Source organism: Papio anubis, chromosome 6, assembly GCF_008728515.1.
Source record: "Papio anubis isolate 15944 chromosome 6, Panubis1.0, whole genome shotgun sequence".
Taxonomy (NCBI): Eukaryota; Metazoa; Chordata; class Mammalia; order Primates; family Cercopithecidae; genus Papio; species Papio anubis.
Window position 1 is genome coordinate 96,126,825 of NC_044981.1, and position 25,285 is coordinate 96,152,109.

At 34.7% G+C, this 25,285-nt stretch overlaps 1 protein-coding gene across 7 annotated transcripts in view; it reads right to left on the minus strand.

Moving 5' to 3' along the window:
* The window catches only part of ASCC3 (activating signal cointegrator 1 complex subunit 3), a 384,990-nt gene that overhangs the window by 354,116 nt on the left and 5,589 nt on the right, over positions 1-25,285 (minus strand). The window contains exons 2-5 of one of the 7 annotated variants that reach the window (XM_017958156.3): positions 20,600-20,726; positions 19,349-19,372; positions 17,516-17,661; positions 14,743-14,893 (exon numbers count right to left, since the gene is read on the minus strand). In XM_017958156.3, the coding sequence (XP_017813645.2) occupies positions 14,743-14,893; positions 17,516-17,620 (256 nt within the window). In that variant the 5' untranslated portion in view covers positions 17,621-17,661; positions 19,349-19,372; positions 20,600-20,726. Of the gene's footprint in view, positions 1-488; positions 634-7,021; positions 9,907-14,742; positions 14,894-17,515; positions 17,662-19,348; positions 19,373-20,599; positions 20,727-22,422; positions 22,866-25,285 lie in introns of those variants that run through there. The other 6 variants (XM_017958155.3, XM_017958154.3, XM_017958162.3 and 3 more) reach the window with 6 other exon arrangements.

Below are 25,285 nucleotides of genomic sequence, written 5' to 3' on the forward strand. Positions count from 1 at the left end.
TCTAAAAACCACTTGAGGCACTAGCTAAAACTCACTTTAAAACTAATTTTAAAGATTGATTTGATGAGCTAGTTAAATAAACCAAAGTAAGGTACAGAAAACAATCTGAATTACAGACTTTTGGAGCTTCAAGGAAGCCTCAAAAACCTGTAATTTTATTTCCAATTTGTACCATAAACCTGAGATGGCAAGAAATATTTCTATAGTTGTCATTCAAAAACATTTAATACCATCAAGGATATTTATTAAGCTGAAGATAAAGTTAGTCATATTATAAAATAAAAAAGAACGCTCCTGTTTAAAAGAGGCTAGAAGTAAATACAAGAAGAATCAGCCTCTAATTTATTTAAGGCATTTTCTCATATCCAATTTTCTCAAATAAAAAAAGAAAAGCATCTGTATTTCTGACATGGGTTTCAAAGAATATTCTTAGGGAAGAAAACAAGAATTTAAATCTTCAAAAGGCCCCCAAAGCCTATGTGACTTACCTAAATACTGGTAAAGTTAATAATGTAATGAACACTGGTATCTTCCTAAAAAACGTGACTGCAGTTTCTCCCGCCTGTAATCCCAGCACTTTGGGAGGCCGAGGTGGGTGGATCACCGAGGTGGGTGGATCACCGAGGTCAGGAATTCGAGACCAGCCTGGTCAACATGGCAAAACCTCGTCTTTACTAAAAATACAAAAATTAGCTGGGTGTGGTGGCACACACCTGTAATCCTAGCTACTCAGGAGACTGAGGCAGGAGAATCGCTTGAACCTAGGAGGCGCAGGTTGCAGTGAGTAGAGATAGCGCCACTGTACTCCAGCCTGGGTGACAGAATGAGACTCCATCAAAAAAAAGAAAGAAAAGAATAGAAAAAAAAAAAAGGAAAGAAGGAAGGAAACATGACTCCAATATCATTATTCACAAATCTTCAACAGCTTACTATAGCTTGATCCAAGCTCCTACACTACCAGAAGTTGATCCCAGCATTTTATTTTCCAGTCTTATTAGCTATTATACATTTCCTGCTCCAGCCAAAAAGAATTTCTTAACCAAAAACCATGTTCTACCCCACTCTATGCCTATTTCTATATCATACTGATTCTTCTTCAAGGCCTCTGATTGTTCAAATCCTACCCATGTTTCAGAATACAGCTCAACCGCCTCTTTCAAGATGAGTATAACGTTGAGTACATTGTAAATGGTACTGATGACAATACCACTGTAGTATTCTTCACTGTACTTAGCCCCAAATAGGTGGCTCCACAAAGATTAGTTGATTCAAACTAGACTCAGGCCTCACTGACACCAGGCTAGTATTTTTATACTACACCAAACTGCCTCAGTCACTTTTTACTTTGTCTGCTATTCAGTCATGTGTAGAAGATTAACAATGTATATGTAGGAAAATAAGCAATTTTACAATGTATGTTTCCAATTTGTTCAAGTATGAAGTCTACTTTTACTGTTATAAGTAATTTACACAATTATCTGACATACAATTATTCTTTTAGTATTTAAGAAAATATCTGAAAATCTTCTATAGTGCTTTTAAATTAATTCAATAGCATTTATGTATATTTATTCATTCTATACATTTTACTTATAACTTGTAAAACAGGTTTTGGATAATTTGGGGATTATGGTGCTTCTACAGATAATTTAAAAGGGTTGATACGACTGATACTAAAGTCTGAGCAAAAATGGAATTCACATTTACAAACATTATCTACCATTTTAAATATATATTTTTTGTAAAGATAGTATTGTTATCACTTTACATCTTGGGATTTTTTTTAAAAATAATAATTTACTAAAAACTTTCACATAATTATCTCACTTTGTCCTAACAAAAGTATCTCCATTTTATAGATGTTAAACGGAAACAGAATTTGAGTAATTAGGGAAAGATCAAATAGCTATTACGGTATTAAACAAGATTAACAGTAGTCTTCTAACTCCTAAACAAATTATTTCCCCTATGTCACACTGATTCCCTGTAAATTCCTAGAAAGTAGAACTTATTTCTAATTCATGTTTACAAAGTAAATTTTAAAAATACATAGGTCACCTTAAGAAATAAAATAGTTGAAGAATAGCCTTATTATGTAATGTAAAAGTGTATTTAACTTAAATATCCATTATTAGGTTACTGGTTGAATTCTGATATAACCACATATTACATTCACTAAATATAATGCAGCAGATTTATGTATCTTGCCTTTAAAAAGTCCATTAAGAGTGGGTGAAAAAGTTATAAGCCCATGTTTGAAGAGAAAATAATTGTAGACTCATAGAAACATCAACAAAGATCAAAGGCAACTTTTTTGGAGTTTCAAATTTTTAATAACCATTAACTTAAAACTATAATTTCAAAAATCACAAATACTTAAAAATATTTAAACCTAGCTGGGCTGTGGTGTTTCATAAATGTTAATATTCTACCCTAATTACTAACTCTCCTTCTGCACAACCTATGTGAAATGGACACGTGTTCATACCACAAAGCAGTATCTCAAGAGAGAATCTCTATATGCCTTACTGTTCTGGGAGTTCCACTAGCCAACACTATTTGTTGACATGAATGGCTACACAACAAAAATAATGACTACAGCAGTATGAAAACAATGAACTTTTTCAGGACACCAAAACATCAGATGGTAACGTCCACTTCCACCACCTTCCTGCAACCACATCTGCTTGTCTTTCCTAAGGGACACCGACATGCTTTCCAGCACGCTGTCGGCATGAGATGACGTGTTGGCGTAAGAGACTGGCTGTTAGCACGCTGCCCGGATGAGAGTGCGGATCAGATTGGAGCAGACGAAGGACCCCAGGTGCTGCGGCAGCAAAGGATGCACCACAACTTGCTGGTACAGCCCACTCAATGTTTTTTTGGTGACTAAAATGTATGAAAAGAGTTTGTAAAATGTAGACAACACATCTGACGAAAATGATGTAGTCAGTTGTCTAATTAGCCAAAGCTATCCAAGGCCCAACCTACCCTCAACAAAAATGTAATTGGCAGGGAAATACTAAGCGATTCTCTATGAGCAGGCTGAACCACCACCCAATTGGCCACATCAGAAGGGGGAGATGGGACGGCTTTGGACAACGCGTGTGGTTACACTTCTAAAGTAGAAAGGTGTTATAGTCATGTTCTTGTTTTCTGACACTAAATCCAAAATTGAACATGTTACATTAACTGTGAGAATCCTGTTCCAAAATAGCCTTTTGTTCACTTCTCTTTATATTCTATATGTAATTTAAGTAATAATACAAACGATTAGGTTTATGATCTTTGGTAAGTTAACATTTGCACCCAATTCTTAAAGCTTCATATCAGTCACTATGTTCACCTTTCGAAGAGGAATCAGGATTTTAAGTTTAGATTTGGCCACAGATAAATTGATACACTAATCAACTGTCGAAAAGTTTATATAAAACTTAAGAACTCCAAACTTTTAAAGAAACTACTCTAGAAACCTACATACTTGGGTATCTTTCTGTCCATAAAACACTGAATAACATAAGCTGTAAACCGGAAAACTGGCTCCGCCCACCTGGCACTTCAACTGTAACACATTTAAAAGGATGCACTTAGAAAGTCCCTACAATACTTTTATTAAGAAGAAATACTCATCCTACTTTGCAGTTATATTGAGAGGAAATGGGCTGTGAAATGCACAGTAAACTACAAGGCACTTCCCAGAATTTTTAAAAAAAAGTCAAAAGTGAAAGAGGCTTGCCAAAAATCACAGTTAAGTAGCAAAGCATGATCAGAACTCAACTTGGCTGGCTGACTGGTGCTCTTTTATTATAAATAATTTTCAAACTTAAAAAAAAAAAAAAACCTTACATAGAAACTAACCATATATGGTTTTATAAAACTATATATTTGGTTGTTACTATAAGATTCTAAAATAATTGTTTTAAAATCAAAGAGTTAAATGATGTTTACAATTGTCAGTCATCCTCAACACACAATTTACATCTGTTTTCTTTTGATTCAAAATATTAAGAATTAAATGGTTTTAAGTTGTCACTTTTTTCTGTAGCCTACTTTAATAGTTGAGGAATCTTGGGAAAAGGATGAGTAGAAAATTTTAAAGATTGAAATAAAATATAAATCACTTGCATCCATAATTGATAAGTATTTTTTTATTTTTTTGGAGACGGAGTCTTGCTCTGTCACCCAGACTGAAGTGCAGTTTTGAGACGGAGTCTTGCTCTGTCACCCAGGCTGGAGTGCAGTGACACAATCTCGGCTCCCTGCAACCTTTGCCTCCTGGGCTCAAGTGATTCTCCAGTCTCAGCCTCCTGAGTAGCTGGGAGTACAGGCACACGCCACTATGCCTAGCTAATTTTTATATTCTTTTGTAGAGTCGTTTCACCATGTGGCCCAGGCTGGTCTCAAACTCCTGAGTTCGGGTGATCCACCTATCTCGGCCTCCCAAAGGGCTGGGATTACAGGCGTGAGCCACTGTACCCAGTCAATAAGTATTCAATTTAGAAGTTGTCAATAAATGAGTTCCTTGACCAGTTAAATCCTCAGAGATTCGCTGATTTTTTTGAATCTGGTAAGTATTATAATGTTTTATTTTAAAAATATGTAAAATACAGGACTTTACCTACAACATTAGATACAACAAAGTACATTATTTAACAAAATACAAAAATGATTCAACTTGAATATAAAATATATCATGTCTCCATAATTTTTCCCTCTACATATTCCTGTTCATTTCCAATTAGTGTAATGATTAAGCAAGTACAATATCTAAACTAGTCTCATGAATCTTGCTAATATTTTCCTCCTTTTTACAGAAAAACTCAGATACAGAGATTACAAAACATACTGATGCTACAAGAATAAGCCAGGTACTTTTTTTTTTTTTTTTTTTTTTTTGAGGGAGAGAGTATTAAAACATCTTTCAAATGATCACAAAATTATCAAACTTTTGAGCTAACAGAGGTAGGCATTTTCCATGTGGCTTTTGGGGGAATAAAATGAACAATTTCTGTGATATAATTTTAAAATTGCGTAAGTAATGTAATTTAGTATAATAAGCCTCATGTATTTTAGAGTATATAACTCTTTCTGTGCATGAAAGCACCTTTAGCAATACCTTGCATTAAACAGGAAACATATTCAAGAAATGTTCAATATAGTGATTTGAAGGAGTTACTTAAATGTTAAAATTATTACTACATTTACATAAAAACTGTTGCCTTTGGGATGAGCAAATAAAGGAAAGCAAACAAAGATATTTGTTAGAAAAAAATAGTAGTAGTACAAAAGATTGAAATTAGTTCAAGGCATTTCCCTATGTTTTAAAAACAGCCATTTAATTTTATGTACATTCATTACAAAATGTGAATACTCAACTTGCAACTTTAAGGCAGCAACCAGCCACTATATTACCTTTCCAGTAGTATAAAACCCTGCATCAAATTACAATGTAACTTCCCAGGCAACCAAATAGCTAACATAAAAGTCTGAATTAGACTTCATATAAAAGTTTCCTATAATAAAACCATCATTTTGAGCATCACTAAGGAAATTAAAACAAATCACATAGCTCACTGAGATTTAACTGCCATTTTAGACTTTTTTAACATTGAAGGAAAAACAAACAAAAAAGATTAAAGTATACACTTCAGTATTGCATCCATATATCAGATGCTTAGTAATATTATACTCGTAATACTATTTAAAATTATCACTTTTAAAATGCCTCTACTAAGGAATGCAGTTTTAAATTTTCTTATATTTAAGGAATCATAATTTGTTAATGAAAAATAATCTACTAATAAACTAAAGCACATTGTCAAGAACTTTTATTTTATTTCTATTTTGGAGACAGGATCAGACTGTCACCCAGCCTGGAGTGCAGAGGCATGATCTTGGCTCACTCCAGCCTTTGCCTCCTGGACTCAAGTCATCCTCCAAACTCAGCCTCCCGAGTAGCTGGGACTACAGACATGCGCTACCATGCCTGGCTAATTGTTTTTGTATATTTTGTAGAGATGGGGTTTCACCATGTTGTCCAGGCTAGTCTCAAACTCCTGAGTTCAAGCGATCCACCCACCTCGGCCTCCCAAAATTCTGGGATTACAGGCATAAGCCACTGTACCCAGCCAGTATCCATTCTGTTTACAATGGTTTAGCTATATTCCCAGGTAATCTGAATTGCCTATTTACACAGCTGATACATTTGCAAAGTCCTCTTGATTTTTATAGTTATCCAGCTTTTTAAAAATTTCTCTTGTAAAATGGACATAAATATAACACCTCTGTCTTTGAAACATTCAAAACACAATATAATGCTGTCCAGTGTTACCTTCTCTATGAATTGTTTCCTGACTTACCTAAGCAGTTTCCTGCCCTTTGAACCAGTAAATCACTGGACACATTACATCTGTCATAACATTTAACCCATAGAAGCAACTATTTGTTTACTAATGGTTATTAGCACATCTAAATTATAATAAAATTATTCATTGACAGCCACTTATCAGATTAACCCTAGGCACTTTATACTACTACTGAACATCACAACAACTGCAGAGGGTGAGAACTGTTATCACCATATTATGGAAGAGAAAAGAAGTGTAGTGATATTAACTAGCTACCCACTAGTAACTGACAGAACTGAATTTGTACCCACATATATTAACGGATACTTTGAAATTACCCCAAACTATAAAAAAGTAAGGAAACTGAAAAGCAAATAAAGACAGTACAAGAAATATAGTTGCATCAAGTACACAGATATAATGCCTAGATGTGGAGCAGATTATCTGGTGAATAAAAGGCAACAAATGTGAAAAGGCCAAATCATTAGCACAGACTTGAGCCCTACCATTATCAAGCTGCTGACCTACATAGGGAACTTGTCAGATGAAACAAATTAACCCACTTGGTGTCTTTATCACTACAATAAGTTTTGATATTTGAGCTGAATATATTCCTAATACATATATTTATGGATGTATAAATATGTAACACAAATATAAAAATAGGCACGAGAATGAAAAACACCAATTTATTATATTTATGATACTGGTTAACCAGGGCCTGAGCATGGTACATAGGAGTTCTCACCATGATAGCCAAACCTCAAGCTAAATAAATACACAAGCATGTTACTTATCAATCTGAAATATTTCATTTTTAATCTATGTAACATATAAAGCATAGTAATTCTTTTTATTGACTATAACAATATACAGTACACATACAGCTCAAAGAATTATCAAAAAATGAACACACCTGTGTAATCTGGTTAACTACTTCAAGAATCAGAACATTATCAGCTCCCCAGAAACCTCCCTCACATTCACTCCTACTTACTACCTCCTTCCTCAAGAGTAGCCACTATCCTGACTTCTAAAACCAGAGACTGTCATGCCTAGTTTTCAATTTTATATTAATGGAATTATAATATGTATTGTATGGCTTCTTTTGTCAACATTATAAAATTCACTTACAATGTTATACATAGTTGTAATCTGTTATTGCTATAAGGTAGTCTACATACAACAACTTAAGCGTTTTAACAATGAACTGGGTTGTTTCTACATTAAGGCTATCACAAATAATGTTGCCATGAATGCACAAATTTTTGATATACACGTATGTACAAGCATTTTTATTGGACATTGATGTTCTAAGATTAAAATTTCACTTATCCAACCATAGTAAGTAATAGTAGACACTGTCAAAACAGTTACGCAAAGTGGTTGTACCAACTGTGAACTCTAGCAGCAGTGAATGAAAATTCTTGTTTCACATTCTTGATCCTAACAATAATGTCAGTCTTTTTCATTTTAACCATTCTAATGGGCATGTAGTGGCATCTCCTTGACTACCAATGAAGCTGAAGCCTTTTTCATGTTTACTGGCCAATTATCTCCTGTGCAGTCCTTGTTCAAAGCTCTTACTCATGTTTTTATAGGATTAGCTGTCCTTTCATTATTGATTTGTAGGAGCTCATATTTAATCTGGATACAAGCTCTCTTTTTGGTTATATATCTTGAAGCTATATTCTCCCACTCTATGTTTTGCCTTTTTACTCTTAATAAATAGAAGGCATTAATTCTACTACAGTCCAACTTAATCATTCCCTTTGTACTTTTTGTTCTCTATTTGATAAATTTTGGCACATACCAAGATCCTGAAGATACTCTTTTACATCTTTTAGAAGAGGTATTGTATTGTGTGTCATGCTTAATTCTGTAGGCTGTTTAAAATTATTTTTAAAATAGATACTTTTTTTCATCTATGCATTTGACCCAGCACCATATACTGAAAAAATAGCCTTGTCTCACTATTGTTTGGCCTTCATTATAAATCAAGTATACTTCTATCTGTAGGTTTGTTTCTGGGCTATATTCTGTCATACTAGTCCATTTGCCTATTCTTGGACCAACACCACACTGTCTACTTATCTTTATAATAAGTTTTAATATCTACTAGAGTAAGTTTTCCCTCTTTATTTTTCAAAGTTAACCAGGCTGCTCTTTGCCTTTGAATTTCCATATAACTTTCATATTACCTTGTCAATTTCCACACATACACACATACATACATACACACACACACACACACACACCCCTCCTCAAACATAAGACTATGCTCGGGATAGCACTGAATCTATAGATCAATTTGGGTAAAAAAATATATCATTATAACAGTGAGTCTTCCAATCCTTGGTATATCCCTCTGTTTATTTAGATTTTTTTTAAATTCTCTCAGTAATATTTTAGTTTTCCATGAAGAAGTCTTGCTTATTTTTTGTTAAATGTATTCCTATTTGATGCTTTTGTAAATGTAAAATAAATTAAAATATATAAAATTTCAGGTAAAATGTATTAAGTTACATAAAGATAAATGTAATTTTAATGTGCTTCTAGTAAGTAGAAATAAAATTGATTTTAATATTAACCTTGTTAAATTCACTTTCTACAGGTACAGTCATATGAAAAATGGAAAGTTTTTTTTTTTCTTCCAGTCGTTATGCCCTTACTTTTTCTTGCCATATTATGTTAGCAAGGATTTTTCATACAGTGAGAAACAGAAGTGGTAATAGGCATTTGTGTCTAATTCCGTACCTCAGGGAAGCTTCTAACTTTGTACTATTAAGTATGTTTGTTCTAAGTGTTTTATAGCTACTGCTTATCAGATTAACAAAATCTCCTTCTGTTCCTAGTTTGTTGAGAATTTTTATCATAAGTAATGTTAGATATTCATAAAATGCTTTTTCTCTGCTGAATAATCATGTAATTTTTAAACCTTTACTACTTTACAGCAAATCACCCTACCTTCTCATATTTATTAATCCACTCATTATAAACATTTGATCACACACACATCATGTGTATTTCTTTTGCTGACACATTTGACAGTACATTTTAATCTTCATGAGATTTCACTATATATACTGCAGTATGCTTCTCCTGAGATTTAGGATATCCTCTTACATAGCCACAACATTATCACATCTGAGATCTAATATTACCTAATGACGTCCAGCCTATATTCAGATTTCTCCAATGGCCCCAAAAATATGTAATTTTTTTCTGATTCAAGAGTCAATCAAGGATCATACATTACATTTTGATTGTTATATGCCTTAACTTCTTTTAATCTACAATAGTACTCTCATACCTTTCTAAATGAGATTATGACATTCTCCATTAAAGCCATCATAGTATATAGATTTCTTTGTAGTTAAGGTTTTTAATTACAGATTAAATTCATTTAATAGTCAAATATTCAGATTTTCTATTTCCTCTTTTGTCCATTTTAGTCATTTTTGTCATCTTAGTCCTCTGAATCTGTCAGAAGCTCTGCTCATCTTCTCATCCTCCTCTTTTCCATCCAGCCTCCTCTTCTGGAATGGACAATTCACTTCTAGGAAAAAGTAGCCCAAATGCCAGGATCACATTTTCTGGGTTTCTGCTTCTACATCTTGGCCCCAAAAATCTTCACTGCCCTGGTAACTTCTCTGATACAGTAAAACAAATTTTGTATTTTGCAGTTTTTCTAGGTATTCTCTGTAGAGGGTTGTTCCACATTACCCTGTCTGCCACTTTGTGGGAAGCAAAACTCTTTGAACTATTTTGCAATCGGCAATTTTCAAAATAACTGTCACAAACACTGCTATATCCCTTTAACAGGCCTTTATAATTCTAAATGTCTACCATTATGTCCATAGAAAAAATTGCCAGATTCTGCTAATATCTCTTTATACTTCCTATTCCAGTCATTGCTTTATAAATGGCTTTCCACCCTAGATTTTGATTCCTCATTTTTTAACAGCAAAATCTTACTTCCTTGATAACTCACAAACTACAGTGGATTTACAAATGCCCTAAACCATACTTTATAAGCCACTCCTGTCCAACCTACTTTTTGATTCATACTTTTCTTAAAGATGAAGTTATTAAAGGTAAGATGCATTAAAAAAGTCAAAACTCATAAAAATAGGGGCTTATAAATTAGAAAAAGCAAAACAAACAGGTCTGTGTAAGACAAAAGTTGAATAGTGAAATAAACTAGTTCAGTTCTGACTGAGTCTTGATTTGTATCCATACTATAGCAAAATCATTAGATTAATACACTCTGGGACAAGTTCAAACATTCTGTTCTGGCTCTTTAAGAGATATTCAGTTAGACAGAGAGTTGATTAGGGAATGGTAGGGTCTTTCTCCCCACTTGTCCACTACTCTTGGCCCCCATCTTAGTTTCTGTCTACACTGTGCAAATCTTACTAGCCTCATGAAATAATTTAAATTCTTAAGTAACAGATGTATGCCTAATACATAATGCATTTTGATTACTAGTCTCAATCCTGACTTCTTTATTTTAAAAAATGTTTACACTTAGAGCACATAAAATATACTGAAAAAGTTTCATTGCCAACTGAATATAGACTATATCCTTCAACATTCAAGAAGGAGACAGCTATGCCTACAATGAGTATTTAAATACACTAAGATTAAGGACCAAGAATACTATTTTTAAATAATTTATATATTTTCTCCATAAAACTAAATTTTATTATTAAAATAATCTTTAGGGAAGAATCAAACTGTAAAAAGGTATGGGAATATACCACATGTAAATTGTGGGCTTGGGAGTGATAGGAGGAATACTTAAAAATGACAAAAAAGAGAGAAACTGCCACTTGTAAGACATCGTCAGCATTACAGGTAGTGAAGACCACAGAGAACTTTGAGTTGGATTCTCAATACTTCATTTGTTTATTGAACATCTACTAGATCCCTTGCAGCATATTAGGCAATGGAGTAGAAAGATGCTGTGACTCCTGTAATATCTGTTTCATTAAAGCATTCACAGTCTATCAGAGACTTCACTACTGTGAAGGGAGAAGACAGGAAAATAATTATGAAACAACAAGTACTCTAAAAAAGTATGTATAATAGAACACAATGGGGAAAGTTATTTTAACACATAAAAGAGAGAGGAAAAGCATTATGTACTGTTCAGGAAATTCAGACAGTAAACACTGCATATGTTGGCATAAAGGTTGCATGTGATCCAATGGCAAAGCGATAAAAAAGTAAATTGTGTCAACTCATAAAGGAGTTTTATGTATCATTCTAAAGAATCTGATCTAAAAGGTAAGCTGGGAATAAAAATGACCTTTGCCTTTGACAAAGATCAGTCTAGTGACAGTGAAGAAGGTGGATGAGAAAGGAAAGCTAAAGCAAACGACTACTGAAGTAGTTCAGACATGCGGTGGTAAAAGGCTGAAATGAGGCAATGGTAAATATACAGAGTAAATTTAAGAACAGTTGAAATGCAGACTTAGTAGGACATGACCTCTAACTACAAGGAAAGAAAAGGTAAAAATCTAGGATTTCTATCATATTCCTAATTCAGAATTTAGATCTAGGCCTGCTTTCAAGACATACAAACCACAAGATTCACTTAACTTTAATGGGCCCTGTTTTTTCACATACAAAATGAAGGCATTAGACAAGATGTCCTCTGATATTTCCTCCAGCTTAATGTCAATTGTCCAGATTAAACAATATGCATAGCCTTGTCTCATAAAATTATACTCAAGTGAAATATTTTTTCTTTATTCTCTTGCTTAACCTTTTTAATACAATTATACCAAAATTATCTATGCTAGAAGATAAATATAAGAGAAATGACAGGGACATTTTCCACATGAGACTAATCCTTTCAAAGCTGGTAGCTTTAATTACATTTCCAGTATCAGCATTTTCATCCAGAAGGGAAGTTTCACTAAAGCTAATAGTTATTCAACTTAAGCACAGCATTTAAAAATGGGTATAATACATTTAGAATTTGCCTACATACAACTTAAGATTTTATTTGTCTGATAAACATTATTTTGAGACATTAATCTCAAAATAATCCATTAAACACACAGGCCAGGTGATCAGTCCCTAAGTATGAATCAGGTATTTACTTCACCACAGGTACAATCCCCAGAATTATATTTAATGACTGGTATTTAAAACAATGTTTTCTGACTTGTGGCCAGACATATCCGGAGAAAGCAATCTAAAGGGTTTTCATTTTTTAAATCTTAAATTCCACATCATTTAGGTAAAGAAATAACTTAGTCATGGTACTGAATAAGCTCAATACATCATTACATTTTTGTTCAGTATTCTGAGGTATTTTTGTAATAGAACTAAAGAAGAGGAAGGACACTCTGTATAGTTTTTGAAAAGTACTTTAGTCAGATTCTGGTGGCCTCAACATCTTACAAATGAAGATGTGATGAAAACCAGGAGGGTTAAGACCCTAGTCAAGGTGATGTGGAAGACTGCATTTTCGCCACTATTTTTCAAACGACCTGCCTCTGTATTCTTAAAATATAAAGTCTAAATCTATGCCAAATGCTATTACAAATCTCATCAAAGTGTGCTATATTGCCCCTAGGCTTAAGCAAACTCAGTTTTTACTAATGTCCTTGAACTTCTAAAAATCTAACTGCACAACCATGAGACATTTTATACTTTCACAACTTAAAACAATGAGGACATTCAATCAAATATCATACTAGGTTACAGACCAATGATACTTAAATGACATATTTTTAAAAGTTAACATATTTGAAAAAAAAATTATAGATTTGATGACCATAAGAAAGTTTTCAAGTCTATGAGATGTAACAGAAACACAATCCAGAGCTGGTATATGGAATAAAATTGCCAACCAGCAAGCATATGGTAAGGTAAAGATCCAAATTCTCTCTCCACCAAGGAATCACCTGAGAACATTTTTTTCATTTATTTAACAAATGAATTTTTATTAAGACTCTAAAATATCCTGGGTTCTAGTATAAGCACTGGAGATGGACAGTTTAACAAGAAGAATAAGATCCTATTCTCATGAAACTTACATCAGAGTGACAATAAACAAGTAAAATGTCAGATAATGATACATGTTATGGAGAAAATGTTATGAATGGTTATAAGATAAAGAGTGACTGGGTAACAATTTACTGGCGTGAAGACCTCATTGAGGAAGTAATTTTTTAACTGAGTTTAAAATGACAAAAAGGGATCTACCATCATTAAGATTAGAACAGAGTATTCCCAACACAGAGAGCAGCATGTGTGAAGACCCAAATCAGGTACTAGCTTGGTAGGTTTGAGGAAGCTGAAGAGAGACATGTGTTTGACACAGTAATGAAGGCAAGAATGAAGTGAGGTCAGAGAGAGAGGGAGACCAGATCATGTAAGACCAGAATAGGAGTCTGGACATTTTATAGTTATAAACCTGCTAAATTTGGAAAATCTAGAACTATAGTAGTATTAATTATGCTTTTTAGTTATCAGAATTTGGAATATGATGAATTTCAATGTACAAACACAGGGGTTTTACCAGTCATTTGTTTCATTTAGTTTGATTTTTAACCTTGGCAAAGTAACCTGAGTTAGTATACAATATTATAATTTCAAATTACATTTTCCTTCAAATATAATCAATTGATAAGAATATTAGTCTGGGAAGGGAAGTGAAGCAGTCAAAGTATAGTTTAAGTGCTGTTATTCACTGTGTACTAGGTGGGCATCTATAATAAGAAACTGAGCTACATGGCTTTTAAGCTGCCTTAGAGCTACATTAAAATTTTAATTTACTTTATCTTTATTTTAATCAAGATAGTGGTTTTCAAACCCTGAATTCCTACAAATCCTTCACGCTTGATAGTATTATAATTACTAATTTACTTCTGCCTATCCCCAGCCTGTCACTCTCTATCCTAAGCTTGTTGACAGATAAGGGCTATCTTTTTTTTTTCTGTTCGAGACAGGGTCTCACTTGAGTTGCCCAGACTGAAGTGCAGTGGCGCGATCTTGGCTTACCACAGCCTCAACCTCTCAGGCTCAGGTAATTTTCCCACATCAGCCTCCAGAGTAGCTGGGACTACAAGTGCGCACCACCACACCCAGCTAGTTTATTTTATTTGTATTTTTAGTAGAGACAGGGTTTTGCCATGTTGCCCAGGCTGGTCTCAAACTCCTGAACTCAAGTAATCTGCCTGCCTTGACCTCCCAAGGTGCTGGGGTTATACGAATGAGCCAATGCGCCCGGCCAGGATTGTCTTTCATAATTATGAATACTTACGCCAGGAAATTTTAGCTTTCCTTTATATAGTATGTTGTTTACAAGGAATCTGTTTTTAAACCTTACTGGTTCTCTTTAAAAAAAAAGAAAAAAGAAAAAAGAAAACTATACCTATCTGTTTTGCAGCATGTAATATATCTTTTAAGTCTTCATTTATACTTTGCATTTTACTCTTCTCCAGTTTTTCATTCAAAAATTTTATTATCTTCTTCCATGTCAGGCCCAAATCTAAACCTTGTTCATGAAGTTTAGATCGTTTTATCTGAAATAAGAGATCATAATGTAGAAAAATACTGCTTAAAGTTCTTCTTAACTCCAACACTGATTACATATATTTTGCATTACATTATACAACTTGGTACTACCCACAAGAATTCAAAGTTGTATCTATTCACATCCAAACTGACTACTCACAAAACAATTTTCCTTAAATGGGTTTTCATAGATTCTCATTTGTTTAAAATATATGTTTAATAAAAGCTTCTTTTTACAATTTTAATTACACTGCATACTGACAAAATCATTTCATACAGCAAAGTAAAAAGTTCAACATCCAGATAATAATATTATTATTATTATTGATAACATCACACGTCTTGCCATTTTTCTAATTGCTTGTTTTTAATACAGCTTAGACTATACTGTATATAAATCAGAGCTTTATGTCATGCTTTTTAATGAAACGCATTTATAGAAAATTAGACTCCCATGATAGGGTCAAATATATTCAAGTCAGCATTACTTTGTTAACCATGATCCTAGACCAGGTGAGGCATTTGGAAGATTCTTTTTTATACACACTCTTTTCTATTAGGTGGCTTAAACAAGAGAAATTTATTTTCTCACAGTTCTGGAGCTACAAGTTCAAGATCAAGGTGTTGGCAGGTTTGGGTTCTTCTGAGGCTTTTGTATATTTGAGACTACAGATCTTTCCATTCTCAAGAACTGACCACAGAACACAATAAAAATTTTATTTCAGACCTCTGGCTTTGATCCACAGAGAAAACTCATGAAGCTTTCAAACCAAATGCAAAAGTAGTGGGTCAGGTAGAAAGCAGTAATTTTACTATTGGTTAGAATGATGAAAATGCATAATTCACCATTACTTCCCTGCCTCCATTTTTTAATTTCAAATGAGATTAGTCATTCTGAGTTTAGGGAGAGGAGAATGGGCAAAGGTAGAGATGAAACAAGATTGGCCATAAAATGAATTAAGTTGTTACAATGGAGTCATAAGCACATTAAGGTTTATCTTATTTGTCTCTTTACTTTTGTATACATTGAACAGCTTCTGACATAAAAAGTTATATTAAAATGAAGTTCATCATTACTGTGTCAAACACATGTCTGTCTTCAACTTCCTCAAACCTACCAAGCTAGTACCTGATTTGGGTCTTTGCACATGCTGCTTTCTGTGTTGGGAATACTCTGTTCTAATCTTAATGATGGTAGATCCCTTTTTGTCATTTTAAACTCAGCTAAAAAAATTACTTCCTTAATGAGGTCTTCATGCCAATAAGCTGTTACCCACTCTTTATCGTATAACTATTCATAACATTTTCTCCATAACATGTATCATTATCTGATTAAGTTAAAATAAAGCCATTAGGATGGGACTTAATTATCTGATAGATCTTGTAACAAAATTTAGACACATAAAGAGACACCAGGGATATGCTTGTGCAGAGGACAAATCATGTGAGGACACAGCAGGAAGGCTGCCTTAACTGCAAGCCACACAGAGAAGTCTCAGAAGAAACCAAGTCTGCCAACACCTTGATCTTGGACTTCTAGCTCCAGAACTATGAGAAAATAAATCTTTGTTGTTTAAGCCACCTAATCTGTTATTCCTAATTTTGTTATCACCTAATTTTGTTATTCTGTGCAAACTAATATACCACATTCAGAGACATTTCTAAGAATCTTTCCTATTTAAGTATCTTATAAGTACATGTCTAGAATTTTCTGGAAGTCTTGATAACATATACTTTTAATTTTTCCACAATATTAAACTTGTAACTACGTATGTAATTTATTTTATACCTTTATAAGACTTATATAAGTTTATCCATCAGAAGAAATTACTTGCCAAACCTCATACCCTAATTTGCAATTCAGAAAATGTAGTCATTGAACCTATACAGGAAAGAGACTGAAGAAGTTCCTTTGATAAAACAAAAATGATCTTCCAAAGTAATAATTGCCCATTTCTGACCTAGTGAGATCTACCTATATTTGCAGGAAGGGTAACATTAGCATTATTTATTATAAAATTAACTCATATAAGGAAATTTTCCATACCATAATTACTAAAGCAGGGGTCAGTCTTTACTATAAATGTCAAAGCAGTCCTTGTACATTTAATTTTTGTTTCTTACTAAAATGTATTTCTGAATGTTACTCATAAAGTAGCTTTTAAATTAACAATGTTTCTTAAGTCTTAAACACCTTTCTTACCAATTATAATGACAAGTCATTTTAATGAGATCAACCTCTGAGTTCAAGAGATTAATATTCATATTTCTCATAAGGTACAGACACTGCTTTTGTTTATTTGGTAAGAATTTTACCAGAGACCTAAAAACTTACTCAGATAATCCAGAGGTAAATTACAGGATTAAGTTACAAATGTAATTGTGGTAGGGAACTGAACAAAAGAAAAATTAACAAAAGATTCAATTATCATAGTTCTGATTATTCCCCTTGACAATATGGTTTTAGGTGCTAAATGTAAGTATTCCCATAGGAAACAGCAGCATACACATTCTCCATCTTTGTCTCACACCAAACAAGATAAAACTTCCATGTTAAACACATAGAATAGAGAAAAAGAATGTCAAATAGTTGTCCATAGTCTATTTATAATAATGTTCAACATTTCTACCTTTAACACATCTACCTTTAAGTCAGCCACTTCTTCATTATAATTATCCTGCTTGGTGACATTTGAAAAGGAACGCAAGGCTCCTGTGAGACGAGGTAAAGCCATCTATTATTCAATCAGTGATCCATACAAGAAGAAACCTGAAACTGAAATGAAACAAGATGATATTTATCTGTTCAGAAGAGGTGGCAGAGGTAATCAAACTCAACAAATTAGCCTGTACCAGAAAAAAAAAAAGAAAAAAAAAATAGTTAAAAAGCAATGGTAATCAACGTTGAAAAATTCTCCTGACATATTTTCTATCCATGAAGTTTTTTTGTTTGTTTTTATAAAGCATTAGCTATGGTTGGAGAAAGGAAAAAGAAACAAACATGTCCTGAAAACTGGGTTCTGTAGATTCCCAAGTACAGGCCTCAAATACTATATTACTACTGCCAATAATATTGAAAGAGATGAAACCACTTGTTCATCTTTTTCCCTAATTTTGTTTTATGCTCACTGATTTCAAATTACACCACTTTCCAGTGGTTTCCTCAGCTTGGAATGGTTTCCCTTGATGTTGCTATAGCTGGCTTCACACTGAACTCTTGGCTTAAAAGATGCCTCCTAAGATGGAGCCTTTCCTGACCACCCCATCTAAAACAGGTGACCCAGTCACTGTCTACCAAAGCCCAAAATTTTAATTCTCTTTATAGCATTAAGTAATATTTGACACTTTCTTGTTTATTTACTAATGCATGTGTTGTTTCACCCCACAAAAAGTAAGCTTCATGACAGAAAGACCTCTTAATTTTACTAATCTCCCCAGCATATAGACAACAGAACCAGAATATTTTTTGGTACTCAATAATTATCTGTTAATGAATAAATGGAAGACAAATGAAGAAAACGCAAAAATGGTAATAGACTCAACAACAGGCCAGAAAAGAAAACAGCTGATGAGGGGGAAGAAAATACAGGGAAAGAGAGAATTCAGATGGCCTGGTCTAATCTCCTCCTTAACAGGCTGATGACTAAACAATTTCTAGGCAAAAAGATTAATAATATTTACTATTAGGAGAGTGGTGATCTATGAAAGACTCTTGGAGGACTATACTAGTTTAAGATTGCTTATTATAACACAACTACTATCTACAGATTTATAAGGCATGGCTCCCTGAAGAATGTCACATAAGCTATGTAGGTCTTTAAAACATCCCAGCTAGGAACGATTTTGCCCCACATGGGACATCTGGCAATATTTTAGATATTTTGGTTGTCACAACTATCAGGCAGGTGGAAGGGGACTACTGGTTTCTAGTGGATAGAGGCCAATGATGCTACTAAACATACAATACAGAGGACAGTTCCCCAACAACTAAGAATTATCTACGCCAAAATGTCCAATGTGGGAAGGAAAGAACTGGGAAAGGGAAGACAGACAGAATGTCTCAGACTATTCTCTGCTCCTGCTGTTCCTCTTGATTACTGTATTCCTGAAGTTATCAAAAAGGGTAATACTTGGAAAAATCTCCGACCTATATATTAGAATAATCAGATACAAAATACTTATCTATAATAACTATAATAGAATTTTTAAAATAATGAATAATAAAATACAAGTAGGATGATTTGAAAATGTAACTTTTAGAAATAAAAATATATACTTGTTAAATTTTAAAACAATCAACAGATGGGTTAAACAATAGCTAAAAATAAAAGTGATAACCTGGAAGAGACTTGAAGAAATAACCCATGCATGATGTCACAAACAGACTAAGTACAAATAATGCAGGATAAATAAAAACAAATGGAAATATGTCAATAATCATAATAAATACAAATTAAACTTACCTCTCAAAAGACTGACAGTATGAACTGCAAAACAACAAAGAAGTAAAACACTAGGGCTACACCGAAAACATAGGAAAGGAAAGGCTGAAAGTTAAGGGATAGGATAAGATCTTCCTGCAAATAACCAAACGTAGCTGGTGGCTATATCAAAAATATCAGATCAGACAAAATTGGCTTCAAAACAACAGGTGTTCGGGAGGAATTAAAAAAAAACTCTCTACATAATAAGATAAAGCTCACTAAGAAGACTTAAAAGTTCTGAATTTGTATGCACTGCTAGGATAGTCTCAAAATAAAACAAATAGACCTCAAGGAGAAAGTGACAAGTCTAACATCAAAGTAAAAGTTTAAAGACCTCAATTATTGACAAGTCAAGCCAACCTTCCCTCCAAAATAAAAAATCAATAAAGATATAGAGAACCTGAAGAGTACAATTACTAAGTCTGATTTAATGAACAAATACAGAAACCTGAACTTGATTTTTAAAAATGCATATTCTTCTGAAGTACACTTGAACAGTTTCAAAAATCGTCTAGGTATACTCAGCCATAAAGCAAATCTCAACAAATTACAAAGAATAAGTGTCATATAAGTCAGAAGTTAGTAAACTTTTATGCAAAAAGAGAGTAGTAAAAAATTTAGGTTTAGGCCAGGTGTGGTGGCTCATGCCTAATCCCCCCACTTTGGGAGGCCGAGGCGGGCAGATCAGCTGAGGTCAGGAGTTTAAGACCAACCTGGCCAACAAGGCAAAACCCCATCTCTATAAAAATACAAAAATTAGTCAGGTGTGGTGGCAGGCGCCTGTAATCCCAGCTACTCAGGAGGCTGACACATGAGAATTGCTTGAACCGTAGCAGAGAGCCGAGACGGCGCCAGTGCACTCCAGCCAGGGTGACAGAGTGAGAATCCGTCTCAAAAAAAAACAAAAAAAAATTAGGTTTAGCAAGCCACATGCAGTCTCTGCCATATATTCTTTCCTTTTTTAAAAAATGACACTTTAGAAGTGTAAAACCCATTCTGGGGCTCAGGGTGACCAAATCTGTTTACTGATCCCTGATAAGAGGTCACATTCTTTGAGCAAAATAGTTAAGATTACAAATCAAAAACAAAAAAATGAGGTATTAAAAACAAACATGATTGCACTACAGATCAGTAAAGAACTGGTATGAGGACAGCTGGGGAAAAAAACAGTTGGACTCTCTACATCACACTGGAAAATTTTAAACAGAGAAGTCAAATGATCCAACTTACAAATAAACTTCCAAGTTAGCTGACTTCAGATTTCAACTACCTGCTGGGAGTGAATTCAGGAAAGCATGGAAATAAGATGATTCAGGGAATCACATCTGGATTTTTCTCACACTAGATAACATACTTCCTGGAGCATGTGGAAGAAAAAAATGAAAGCAAGAGTCAGTGGACAGTACAGAGCAGAGATTCTCAAATTTTATTATATAGTGAAACTACCTGGAGGGCTTCTTGAAAAACAAACTGGCTGAGCCCTACCACCTTACTCCCTTCACCCCAATATTCCAATTCAGCAGATCAGATGGCACTGAGATGAGGTTTGAGAATTTACATTTCCAGCAAGTTTGCAGATGATGCAGCAGGTCAAGGATCGTAGTTGAGAACCACTGTCTTAGAGATGATGTCTTTTCTTCTTTTTTTTTTTTTCTTTTGAGACGGAGTCTCGCTTTGTCGCCAAGGCTGGAGTAAAGTGGCATGATCTCGGCTCACTGCAACCTCCACCTCCCAGATTCAAGCAATTCTCCTGCCTCAGCCTCCCGAGTAGCTGGGATTACAGGCGTGCGCCACCATGCCTGGCTAATTTTGGTATTTTTAGCAGAGATGGGGCTTCCATGTTGGTCAGGCTGGCTTCAAACTCCTGACCTCGTGATCCACCCGCCTCGACCTCCTAAAGTGCTAGGATTACAGGTGTGAGCCACCATGCCCAGCCAATGTCTTTTATTCTTAAATCACCATTTAATTTTGTCTCAAGCCAATAATGGCCAAGGGAGAAATTCATCTAGGAAATCAAGCCGGGTGGATCGCTTGAGGCCAGGAGTTTGAGACCAGCCTGGTTAACATAGTGAGACCTCCAACTCTACAAAAAAATTTTTAAAAGCCAGGCAAGTGGCACGCGCCTGTAGTCCCAGCTACTCAGGAGGCTGAGGTGGGAGAATTGCTTGAGCCTGGAAGGTCAAGGCTGCAGTGAGCCATGATCGTGCCACTGCACTCAGCCTGGGTGACAGAAATCCATGGCCTGAATTCAGTGCATAGCCTGGTTCCTACCAGCCTTTCTCAACTGGGGTCTGTAAGAGAATACAAGTCTCTTAATGAAAGTAACTTGACTTTTTCTCAGTCCTCCCAAGAATTATACAGAGTATGTATGTACGTTGTACATGTCATCCATAGAGAGGAAGTAAGGTATACAATGGATACCAAAGCATTGGGGTTTTAATTTTCTACCCACACTGAGACATTGCAAAAATGTATTCAAGATGACTAAATTTAGTCAAGTCTTTAAAGAAAGGCCCTGATAGTAAACTAAACATACTCTGCCTCAGAACCTACCTTTTACCACACAAGTTAGTGCTTTCAAAATGTAGCATCAGAACAAGAAACATGATGTATTAATACTGTGCCTCAGGCATGGTATTACAAATTAATGGGGTACTTGGGACCACTACTTTCACCATTTTTATATACATGACAGTAATGTCCTGAATCCTCTGTGCCTTTCTCTTTTAAAAAAAGTAGAAAGCAGGACTCCATTTTTATTCTAACTCACAAACCTAGCAAATCCTAACAAGATAATACACTCAACCTCTAAGAAGAGATCTAATATTAGGATTCGGTAATGAGGTCACATTGTTACAAACTACAGTAACTGAAAACTTTAAAGCTCCCTGAGATCTGAGTAGAAAAACAAAGGGGGGATCATGGCAGACAGGAGGCAGGACTAGACTGCAGCTCCCACTCTTGACAGAGCAGTGTGTGGAGTCTTGCATCGTAAACTCTTGCTCCAGAGCGACAGCAGGAATAAATCAGGAAAGCCAAGAGAACCCACAGACCTTCTGAAGAAAGCAGATTGCTCCTGCAGGACCCAGGATACACTCCAAATACTGTGCTGGCATCCATGACTGAGACCCACAGATGGTTTACATCACAGGACTCTGTGCAGACAACCCCCAGTACCAGCCCAAAGCCTGGTAGACCTGCCGAGTGGCTAAATCCAGAAGAGAGATAACAATCATTACAGCTTGGCTCTCAGGAAGCCACATCCCTAGGAAAAGGGGGATAATACTACATCAAGGGAACACCCCGTGGGACAAAATAATCTGAACAACAGCCTTGAGTCCTATACCTTCCCTCTGATAGACTCTACCCAAATGAGAAGAACCAGAAAATGAATACTGGAAATATGACAAAACATGGTTCTTTAACAGTCCCCCCCCCAAAAAAATCACACTAGCTCACCAACAATGGATCCAAACCAAGAAGAAATCCCTGATTTACCTGAAAAAGAATTCAGAAGGTGAGTTATTAAGCTAATCAAGGAGGCATCAGAGAAAGGCAAAGCCCAATTTATAGAAAAAAAAAAAAAAAAGAAACAAGAAATGAAGGGAGAAATCTTCAGTGATATAGACAGCATAAATAAGAAACAAAGCTTCAGGAAACAATGGATACATTTATAGAAATGCAAAATGCTCTGGAAAGTCTCAGCAATAGAACTGAACATGCAGATCTTCAGAGCTCAAAGACAAGGTTTTGTAATTAACCCAATCCAACAAAGGCAAATAAAAAAGAATAAGAAAATATGAACAAATCCCCCAAGAGGTATGGGATTACATTAAATTACCAAACCTAAGAATAATCAGCGTTCCTGAGGAAGAAGAGAAATCTAAAAGTTTGGAAAACATATTTGGGGGAATAATCGAAGAAAATTTCCCCAGCCTTGCTAGAGACCTAGACATCCAAATACAAGAAGCTCAAAGAACACCTGGGAAATGCATCATAAAAAGATCATCGCCTAGGCACACTGTCATCAGGTTATCTAAAGTTAAGATGCAGGAAAGAATCTTATGAGCTGTGAGGCAAAAGCACCAGGTAACCTATAAAGGAAAACCTATCACATTAACGGCAGATTTCTCAGCGGAAACCCTACAAGCTAGAAGGGACTGGAGCCCTATCTTCAGCCTCCTTAAACAAAACAATTATCAGCCAAGAATTTTGTATCCAGCAAAACTAAGCTTCGTAAACGAAGGGAAGGTACAGTCTTTTTCAAGCAAACAAATGCTGAGAACTTGCCACTACCAAGCCAGCACTACAAAAACTGCTAAAAAGAGCTCTAAATCTTGAAACAAATCCTGGAAACACATCAAATAAAGCTCCCGGAGATCTTATCAAAATAATCAGCATGAATTATGCTTGTCAAGGGAATGAAGCAAAGCACATTACCAGATTTGCTATTTTTATTTGATGTGTTTTCTTCCCAAGGTTGAATGACCAACACTAAAAATGTAACAGTTCATTAGCTCATTGTTACCTATAAATCATTCATACACAAATATTTGAGTTTCTCCTATCTACTAGGATCTGGGCTAGGCACTGGATGTTAATAAAGTTTACAGTTTCTCAAAACACATTGTATTTTGTACCAGGAAAAAGATTCCCTTTAAGTTGTATTTGAAATGTATAAAGGTCAAATTCAGAAAACAAATTTTAAATCTTATGTTATTCATTTACTCAGCAAATATGTATAGATTACCCACCATATATTAGATATTTTATGAGGCTCTAGAGATTAAAAAAAGAAAAACATTTTGATATGATTGCACTTGCCCTCAATGATGAGTTTACAGTATGGTTAGGAAGAAAGAAAAATAGTTGCAATAATTATGCAGCTATAACTGTAGGAAGACAGGGAAGGAGCATCTAAAGGGGTAGGAGGGCACTAGATATAAAGGAAGGAAGCTGAGCTTGAGCTGAGACTTAAAGGACCTAGACAAGGTTATTACAAGGGGTAAACTATGAGGGGGAAAGCCAAAATAACAGACTCAATTACTTTTAAAACCCCTACAGAATGTGCATTTGGAAACTGATGAAATAAGACCTAAAGATGTAAGCAGAGACCAAACAACATGTCTCAAATTAAGCACTTTTCATTCTGATAATCAGAATCACTGAAAAAAATTAACATGTTATAGAAAAATTACTCAGATTTACATGTGGTGAACTGTCAAGGTGGGGTCAAACAGGACATAGACAAACCAGTTGGAAAGTTTTTCAATAAACCAAGTGAAAGATAAAGAGGATAGAATTAAGCCAGGGAAATGCATAAAAGGATGGATTTAGGAGATCAGTATACTTGGAAGACAGAATCAATGTGGAATAGGATTTAAAGAAGGAGAAAGCAGCAGGACACTCAAATTTCTGGCTTAGGAAATGTTGAAGAGTGGAGGACTCTATTATGTATAGAGGGCATCAGGAAGAGGAATGATAATTCTGTTTTGGAAAACTTTAATTATGGGCTATCAAGTGGGATATATGGTTTTGGATTTCCTATCAGAGGTCTGGGCTGGAAATCCAGAATTTCATGTTATCACTTCATCACAGTTAAAACCATGGATGAACATAATATTCGTTTAAGTCAAATATACATAAGCCCATGGACCCTCTTCCTAAGAAAACAGACATACATACATATAAACAACATTTTATATTCCATTTCAAAAGCTGCATGAATGCCCATTAATGCACTCTACTCCTAAAGGCCTCTTGGAAGTAGACAGTAGAGAATTAAGAACAGAGTTCCAAGAAAGTGATCCACAAATTGTTAGTCATATGGAAAGAGTGATATGACAAGAGAAAAGAAAGTTTCAAATGACATGATACAGTCCACTGTACTCAGCAACTCTGAGGTCCCAGATGACT